The following is a 9725-nucleotide window of genomic DNA, read 5'->3' on the forward strand; positions in this document are numbered from 1 at the left end:
GTCCAATCTTAGGGAGCTGTGTATTTCTAGGAATCCTACAAAAGCCGGCACAGACGCCACAAGCTGTGCAAAAGACAATTTGTCACTGTGCATGTGTGAAATTCAGTTCCTAGAGTGGTGTAGAGAGGGATAAGAATAGAGGTCAAGTTATGGGAGGGAGGGAAGGAGGGGGTGGGAGGAAAATAAGGAACGGCAGACATTTCAATATTTGCAGTTGGTTTGCTTTGCCTGTAGATGGCTTTCTCTCTCATTATCTCTAACGGGGAGGGGGGGTACTTATCAAAATGAAAGATAGCGACAGTCCCCCCGACTGCTCACATCGTAATCACTTCAATCCTCTCCCATCTGTGTTCCTGGGATATGTTGACATGGCAAAACGACGTGATGCATCGTACTGTATAACTAATTAAAATGAATTGATCCATTTAAGCGCGCTATCATTTCAGAACAAGCCCGCCGGGAGTGTAGGCATTAACCCAATCCAATGCCTCACTGCCTCACGCTAAATCTCTCCTCCTCTCCCTTTTTTTCCCGGTCGCTCTGATCTTCACTCTCTACACCTCTCTCCCCCTGTCTTGTCTTGTCTTTCATACACACACACACACACACACACACACACACACACACACACCTCCGGTTTTCTGTCATCCTGTTGTTCCTCTCTGTTTCTATGTGTGTGTATGTGCATGCCTGCCCGCTTGCCTCTGTCTGTCTCTCTCTGACTCTCTTCATCTCTCTCCATCTCTCTCCATCTCTCTGTCACATTCAATGCTGTGGGGACACATTCTCCTTTAGTACCACATACCTCTGTTCAGGATTCAGGTGTGGTTCTAATCATTACTCAAATGAGTCTTTGTCCGAGCATCGGCTCAAAGTTTTACAATTCCACTCCAGATATAATTTGCACTGGGTCTATTGGTCTCTGCTGCCATCCAGGCATTTTCTTTCTAATGGAATGCCTAGTCTGAATAAGATATTTTTGTGTGGTAGTAGATATCTAGCATAGTCTCGGCGTTCTTCCCATGTCTTCTTGACTACCATTCCCAAACTCTCTGGTAGTGACCATGTAGGGCTTTCAGCGAGAAAAGAAGAATCACAGACTTAGTGTTTATACTAATTAACACATTATTCTCACACTGTCATCATTTACCGTGTAGTTACGTGTATTGACATCACTTGCGGATTAATCTGTATTGTTCGGCAGCTTGAGAAATGTGAGAAATGCTTTAAGCCTCAACCCTGGTGAAATGAACTTTGACTCATCGGTGGACTTAATCTGACTTCACACAAAGCCAGCTCCTTTTTTCCCAAGCAAGTCAAGCCTGAAGGTTCGTGTTTGGCAGAGGAAGTAGTTCTCACATCCCCCTTTAAAAGAAGTCAGTTATGCAACTTAACTTTAAAGCTGAACTTGACTACTCAATATCTGCTCTTCACGAGTGTCAAGAAGATTAAGGATCGTCTGGGAATCACTTCTGGATCAACGAATCATGTCAGCAAGAGTCAATAGACAGAAACACCTGCATGTCGAGAGAATCGTTTCCTTTCTTCTGTTTTTACCCTTAGTTTTGCAAATCAAATGAGTGTTTTTCCATTTACATTTGCAATTGATATAATAGTTAATATGATCATTCATACTTACGTTGTTTTGCATTATGATGCTGGGATCCATACAATCCAAGCCCCTGTCATTGAACCCAGACTCCAGGCTAATCAAGTCATCAATGACGTCATCCATTGGAAACTAAAAGAAAACAGTCATAGTTCAGTTCAGTTCAGATACATAACAACCGGTAATAAGAACACTAGGTGAGCTAATGCTCTCACTGTAATTCAATGTAGCATTTCTCTTTTTGCATTATTCAGAGGGAGGGACAGTTAGGATCCTAATCCAATAACAGACATTTCTTCACCACCATGCTGGAAGAGATCAGCCGCCATGGTGGGATTTTTCTTTTTGTTTGTTATCAAACTAGTTTCCTCCTTAACAGAGATTCTCTTTAGGAACTGAATCTCTGATTGATGAGCATTTTAGAGAGAATGGGCGGGTCACTAGAGATAACTGAGTGGTTCACACAGCATTTAGGACTCTGTAATCAAACCTGCGTTGTGTTATTAACTCACAGAATTATTTTTGGCACTGCAAGGACCTACGAAACAACTACACTGAGATAAAACAAGCAAATAGCGGGATTGATTGAATCCCAACACTAAAGAGTAGAGTTGAAGTCGGAAGTTTATATACACTTAGGTTGGAGTCATTAAAGCTAGTTTTTCAACCACTCCACCAGTTTATTGTTAACAAACTATTGTTTTGGCAAGTCGGTTAGGACATCTACTTTGTGCATGACTCAAGTAATTTTTCAAACAATTGTTTACAGACAGATTATTTCACTTACAATTCACTGTATCACAATTCCAGTGGGTCAGAAGTTTACATACACTAAATTAACTGTGCCTTTAAACAGCTTGGAAAATTCCAGAAAATGATGTCATGGCTTTAGAAGCTTCTGATAGGCTAATTGACATAATTTGAGTCAATTGGAGGTGTACCTGTGGATGTATTTCAAGGCCTACCTTCAAACTCAGGGCCTTTTTGCTTGACATCATGGGAAAATTAAAAGAAATCAGCCAAGACCTCAGAAACAAAATTGCAGACCTCCACAAGTTTGGTTCATCCTTTGGAGCAATTTCCAAACGTCTGAAGGTACCACGTTCATCTGTACAAACAATAGTACGCAAGTATAAACATCATGGGACCACGCAGTCGTCATACCTCTCAGGGAGGAGACGCGTTCTGTCTCCTAGAGATGAACGTACTTTGGTGCGAAAAGTGCAAATCAATCCCAGAACAACAGCAAAGGACCTTGTGAAGATGCTGGAGGAAACAGGTACAAAAGTATCTATATCCACAGTAAAATGAGTCCTATATCAACAAAACCTGAAAGGCCACTCAGCAAGGAAGAAGCCACTGCTCCAAAACCGCCGTAAAAAGCCAGACTACGGTTTGCATCTGCGCATGGAGACAAAGATCGTACTTTTTGGACAAATGTCCTCTGGTCTGATGAAACAGAAATGGATCTGTTTGGCCATTATGACCATCGTTATGTTTGGAAGAAAACGAGGAAGGCTTGCAAGCTGAAGAACACCATCCCAACCATGAAGCACGGGGGTGGCAGCATCATGTTGTGCGGGTGCTTTGCTGCAGAAGGGACTGATGCATCATGAGGATGGAAAATTACGTGGATATATTGAAGCAAAATTTCAAGACATTAGTCAGGAAGTTAAAGCTTGGTCTTAAATGGGTCTTCCAAATGGAAAATGACCCCAAGCATACTTTCAAAGTTGTGGCAAAATGGCTTAAGGACAACAAAGTCAAGGTATTGGAGTGGCCATCACAAAGCCCTGACCTCAATCCCATAGAAAATGTGTGGGCAGACTTGAAAAAGCATGTGCGAGCAAGGAAGCCTACAAACCTGACTCAGTTACACCAGCTCTGTCAGGAGGACTGGGCCAACTTATTGTGGGAAGTTTGTGGAAGGCTACACAAATTGCTTGACCCAAGTTAAATAAAAGGCGATGCTACCAAATACTAATTGAGTGTATGTAAACTTCTGACCCACTGGGAATGTGATGAAAGAAATAAAAGCTGAAATAAATAATTCTCTCTACTATTATTCTGACATTTCACATTCTTAAAATAAAGTGGTGATCCTAACTGACCTAAGACAGGGAATTTTTACTAGGACTAAATGTAAGGAACTGAGTTTAAATGTATTTGGCTGTGTATGTAAACTTCTGACAACTGTACCACGATGAACACATACTGAAAATCAAAACGCTCACTCACCTCACTGTCATGGTTCGATGCCAAGGTCAGCAGTGTAACAGGGCTGCTGGGGGTGCTGCCATCGCTGAGGGGGGCCAGGTGGCTGTTCCTCATCACTGGAATGGTGCCCAGGAGCTGCCCTCCCTGCCCAGTGGGGTGAGGGTGGCCCCCCTGTCCCCCAGCCACCCTGGAACCCAGCGTCAGGTACTGCTTGACCTGCTGACTCTGAGCCTGGTGTAGGTGGAACTTAGAGCCCTCCAGGTGGCTCTGGACCTGTTCCATACAGACCTAAGATCAGTTATTGGGTAACACAACAGGCAACGGTTACTATGTAGTCTCAAATAACAGTTTAGTGTTAGTATGCAATCTCAGATAGACATAAAAAAAATAAAAGTCGCTGCTCAGTGCAGTCTCAGAGAGAGCACAGATAGTGCAGCAAGTCATGAGTCATGTTTCATCAAATTGTTCTTAATCATGTTTTACCGCTGAATGCAAGACATATCCTCTTGACTTCTCAAGCAAATGACGAACCAATCAAACTTTAGACAGGAAGTAAGAAGATGATTTACCGCAAGTGTAAAATGTTGTAACAGTAAGTACAGCATTAGCAGATGTTCCAATGTACTACCGTATCCTTCAAATGTCTATGCCCTAAATGTATACACACACCATACAACTACAACCAACTTACTAAACCAATTATGAATATCTCAACAAAGTCCCCAAGTTGACTTCATTGGAGTATGTATACTGTTGCAATTGAAACATGAATCCTTACATTGGAAACTCGGGCTCCGTCTCGCATCTTGTAGTAACTACAGTCACTTAAGTGTGGCATTCTCATCGGTCAGATAGAGACTGTCTTCAGGTCTGGTGTACTAGCTGTAGAGCTGCTCAAAGTACCGGTAGGATTGTGGTTAAGAGGCTGCTATCCGGTGGCTGTCCTGGTGAGTTGATAGGTTGAGGACTGTCCCCTCCTGTCCTCAGCCAGTGTCTTTATAAACTTCTTAAGGCTCTGCACTAAATTCGCTAATTAGGCGAGAAGCCGGGCTATTCCTTAGTTTCCCTGCGTGATAATCACTTCAAACAGAGACTCATCAGATTACCCCCGGGTTTGATCCCAACAGGATATCTGCCTATGGCTTTTGCCTATATCTTGACTAATTCAACGGGACCGCCCTGTTTCTGTTTGGGAGTTATCGGCCAATCACAATTGACCCCGAATCGGGACTCTCTACGATCTCCTTTGGGGGGGTCTAGTAGTTGACTCTAGTACAATTGTTTCTTTCTTGTTCTTCTTTTTTAAATAATTTTGGACGGCCATTTCTACCACGACCCCTCCTTTGGCCATTCATATTCTGTCAATTACTCTAAGAATAACCCGAGATGGACTATTCTGGGGGCTAATTTTAGTACTGTAACTATCGTGACCCTATTTTTATCCTCTTGCCTAAAAATGTTTCACTCTTGTCTAGGGCTATAAAGGGGATCATTGTCGTCCTTTTTTTTATTGGTTTACGGTCGCTTAACTATTTTGAGAAGAATTGATTGATTGATCATTGGGTTTGATTCCTCTCTACTATCAGTGAATTCCCATGACATTGTCATGACTTTACCATAAACCATTTGCCATGCTGGTTGAACTCCTGATAGTAGATGTTTGTCTCCTTTTAGCAGTAGCTTCTGGCTTTCTTCATCATTCCTCGTTCAATCAATACAGAGAAGAAACAACTCAGGTCAACGTAGGTCGGTACCACAGTTGTAAAGTTGGAATCCTCGTCATCACACAGGAACATTCAGAAATACTTTTTTCTTTTTAGCTCCGGGACCGCAGCAGACAACTGTAAACGCTTGCTCCCCTTTACTCCAATACCAGTAACAACATCTTGAGGTTGTAAGAGAAAAAAAAGAGGTCTGTACTACAAAACAAAAGTCCTAGAAGCACCTGATTTGACCACAGACACAGATGCACACTTTGCACATAACGATAGTATAGAATCAGCATTTTTGCTCAACACCAGTGCTGTCGTCTGTCGTCCACATAGCTCACATAGATGACTGGCCCCGCTCAGAATGGACTCACGCACGACAATACTGAACTTGTCACCAATGAAGAGAGAGCAAGTCTCATCGCTGGCAGCTAAGGGCTAAACAAGATGCCATTTGTTACTCAATCAACATTCTTCAAGAGCGGATGGAAAGCCTGCCAGCGTACTACACTCAGCTTGTTGTCTGAAGAGACAAGAGGTTGTCCTTGGATTAATAGCCTTCTCTCTACTGTACATGCAGCAGGAGACACGCCTATTAGGTCGTTAGGGGACCTCTAATTAGATTCCTACCAAGTAATGTATCTTCTGTCACTAATGCGCGGCACGACAATGACAGGACTGTGCATGAAGACAAGACACACTGCAGTTCACTAGGCACAGAATAAGACATGACTGGAGAATCGGCGATGTAGACGTTGGTAAATTGCTTGAAAATGGAAGAGTTTGTGTTTATTCTTTTCCACTTGTTGGAACTGATTGTGACGTCCCTTCTTTCATTCATTGGATTGCCGTGTTCAGAGCCATATATTTAAAGAGTTAGGCCAACTTTTAGAATTGTGAATATTGTTCTAATTCAAATTGTTTCAATATTCCCCAAGTAATGTTAATGGGGAGCTAACATGGCTGCCATAGAATGTTGAAGTGTCATGTAAATGCATCATCATTTATACAATGGCTGGGTCTAATCCTGCTTGATTGGTTCAAATCACATTCCAACCGGTGTCTATTCCACAAGTTACCACCAGCTAAAGCAATGATGTTTAAATGCCTATTTATTCTGTCAATCATGAATCAGCTGGCATAATGTTTATGGATATATACAATGAAATGTCAATGGAAAACAAAGTGATTGTGCTAGCTGTGTTGTTGGCTAGCTCCTCTGAACAAAAGTGTCCTGACGAGAGAGCACATTTTCTATGCCCGGCCAAATCGTGCATCATTAGACAGGCAACTAAACATAGAATAAGAACCCACAAATACCCTATGGAAAAATGGCTACCTAAATATGGTCCCCAATCAGAGACAACGATAAACAGCTGCCTCTGATTGGGAACCAATTCAGGTCACCATAGACCTACATATACCTAGACTAACAAAACCCCTAGCTATACAAAAAAACCTAGACAATACAAAAACTAACATACCCACCCTAGTCACATCCTGACCAAAATAATAAAGAAAACAAAGATAACTAAGTTCAGGGTGTGACATTGGAGGATATATTAGCACGGTTTTCTGGCCAGAGACAAAGTGTCCTCCAAACAGTGGCTTCTCGGGCATTATCACTTACGAAGAAACCGCATTGGCCAGACTCTCTAAATATATGGGTCTGGTTGTGATGAATGGAGGACGCACCCACACCCTCTATTGGTTTGGACATCGCTTAGAATTATTTCCTCCTATGTCAAAATGACCCAAAATCATGTTTGTTTGTGCACTCGACCCATGCCACTATTCTGTCCCACTGTACAAAATACATAGTTGAATGCTGTCCATGTCATTCCACTAGCATATACATCATCAAACAGTATTTCTAACAGACATTGGCGCTGTAGATGAATGCCTGCGGCAGACATATTGTGTACTCCCAATGCAGTTTGCTTATGATTGAATCAGAGCATAAATTTGTTGTCGTTTCGTTTGTTTTTCTAATGGCTGTTGGGGAGAACATCCATGTGAGCTTTGACTCCTATTAGGGCGGCAGCTGTGTCCTCTCCTTGTTTTCACTGCTTAAGCCACTAAAACGAGGAATGTCTCACAGGCAGAGAAGAGAGAGACAACTCACTGATCTGATCCATGGCTCACTCTAGGACTGACTTACTGTCCGTCTCCTACTTTGATGTATAACATGCCACATTATTTCACACAGCGTAGCTGTGATGGCGCTGATAAGGAAAGTGCATCACGCTTATGACATTTTCTGTCAGTTATGATAAACGAGAGTTTAAATGGCATGAGCAGTACGTCAAAGTCAGCAACAACAAAAAAACACAAATAATGTATGGACAGATTCAGGCATCCCATTAAATGAGCTTTTATGCTGAAGACGGTCATAAAAAGTTGGGATAAAGTCATTTTCAAGACGAAACTTGGTTAAGAAACCGTTCACATTCTAAAAACTTCAAGTAAGGCAGTGCAAAAGTAACTAAGAACCAAATATCCACTTTAAACATCAAAGACGTTAATGGATGTTTTTAACATATAAAAGTGCTCTACAAACTAGACATAATATCCATACTCAAATCTACTTTCAACTGTGACTAAAGTTGCGCTGATTTACCTCGGTATGTGCGTTCTCCTTGAAGTCAGATAGTGAAGCCCTGCAGTAAGCACAGTGATCTATGGTCTTTGATGACACCTCTGCATGTCACAGAGCTCACTCCCAGGTAGCTACTGTTCACTATTCTAGACGGCCAGCTATTGTTTAACTCAGTTTCACTCTTACACAAGTTCTTGTTTCACTTCAGAAAAATCTGGATTATGAAACACAGGGTTATTATTTCACTTGGACAGGCTTTGGCAATTCTGGACAGAACCTTATAACCTCACAACTGTTGGGATTCATTTCTACCATGAATCCCAAACTTTAGTGTTATATTGACCAACTTAAAAATGCATGAAGTATTTTGAAGTAATACTACTACAGTAATGTTGTGCAGTAATGCTCTTTCTGTGGTGTAGATACAGACAGATATGTTCGCAGACATGGTTCCTGTGGATATGCTGAGGCAGCTAACCAGTTCATAGCTGTGACCACACATCTGAGATTGGAGGGAGGAGAGATAATTCCACACTGAGTAGAATTGCCCTTTTTTTGGAATGTCAGTCTTGAAGAGCATGCTCTTTGGAGCTGTGTGTGTGTGTGTGTGTGTGTGTGTGTGTGTGTGTGTGTGTGTGTGTGTGTGTGTGTGTGTGTGTGTGTGTGTGTGTGTGTGTGTGTGTGTGTGTGTGTGTGTGTGTGTGTGTGTGTGTGTGTGTGTGTGTGTGTGTGTGTGTGTGTGTGTGTGTGTAAGTAGTAAGTGAGTATTATATAGGTCACACAGAAAATGCCATTACAATACCCCCCATACATAGACACCCCATCAACCAAACAATGCATTTACACTTGTAGCCAAGCTGCGAGTACCTCCATATACATACAGTATCCTGGGTGAGACTGCAGAGACCCTTTCCCCCCTCTCTCCTCCCTTTTTCACCCTCTCTCTCTTTCCCTATTTTATCCCTCTCTATCCCCCTCTCTTTTGCCTGCTGATGTCACCTACCGGCAGTATCTGGATCTCAGTCAGAGTGATCACTTTGACCACACAGGATCGACTCATGGCTCCGAGAGTGACGGCCGCCCCCCTACGAACACGACTCAGGCAACAGAAGAAGAAGCGCTACCGTACTGCCTGCCTGTCAGGATCCCAGAAACAGAGAAAGGAGAAGAAGAGAGGTGCTGCCATGTTGTTCCAGGAAAGGAAGGTATGACACATCAGCTTTCTAGAGAGCAGGTCCGCTTCCTTCAAGTGTGTGTGGGCTTGCGTGAGCCAAGCACTCATTGCAAACCCTAACATTCGTTAGGAAAAGGCCTGACTGTGGCAGAAATACAGATGACAGTTGGTCTGAAGCAGGCAGGGGGGGATAGTTCTGTGTTCCTGCCTGAAACACTTTCAGCTCTGATTAGCACATTCCCCCCCAGGTTATCTCACTGACACTCACTTCCCCAGCAATCCCTTTACTACACACACAAACACACACACAGGTCTCACTAGGTCTCCAAGACACACACACACACACACACACACACACACAGAGACAGAGGACAGGTCACTGTTCTAACCCAAGGACACAGTCTGAGAGAGTTTACT

At 42.7% G+C, this 9725-nt stretch overlaps 1 protein-coding gene across 10 annotated transcripts in view; it reads right to left on the reverse strand.

Moving 5' to 3' along the window:
* The window catches only part of LOC118392310 (transcription factor EC-like), a 17411-nt gene extending 7972 nt beyond the window's left edge, over nucleotides 1–9439 (reverse strand). The window contains exons 1-3 of one of the 10 annotated variants that reach the window (XM_035784165.2): nucleotides 9138–9439; nucleotides 3848–4114; nucleotides 1640–1741 (exon numbers count right to left, since the gene is read on the reverse strand). In XM_035784165.2, coding sequence (XP_035640058.1) covers nucleotides 1640–1741; nucleotides 3848–4114; nucleotides 9138–9194 — 426 coding nt within the window. In that variant the 5' untranslated portion in view covers nucleotides 9195–9439. Of the gene's footprint in view, nucleotides 1–1639; nucleotides 1742–3847; nucleotides 4115–4604; nucleotides 5310–8155; nucleotides 8284–9137 lie in introns of those variants that run through there. The other 9 variants (XM_035784168.2, XM_035784173.2, XM_035784170.2 and 6 more) reach the window with 9 other exon arrangements.
* Nucleotides 9440–9725: the final 286 nt, after the last annotated feature.

The sequence above is a fragment of the Oncorhynchus keta genome, chromosome 33, assembly GCF_023373465.1.
Source record: "Oncorhynchus keta strain PuntledgeMale-10-30-2019 chromosome 33, Oket_V2, whole genome shotgun sequence".
NCBI classification, from domain to species: domain Eukaryota; kingdom Metazoa; phylum Chordata; class Actinopteri; order Salmoniformes; family Salmonidae; genus Oncorhynchus; species Oncorhynchus keta.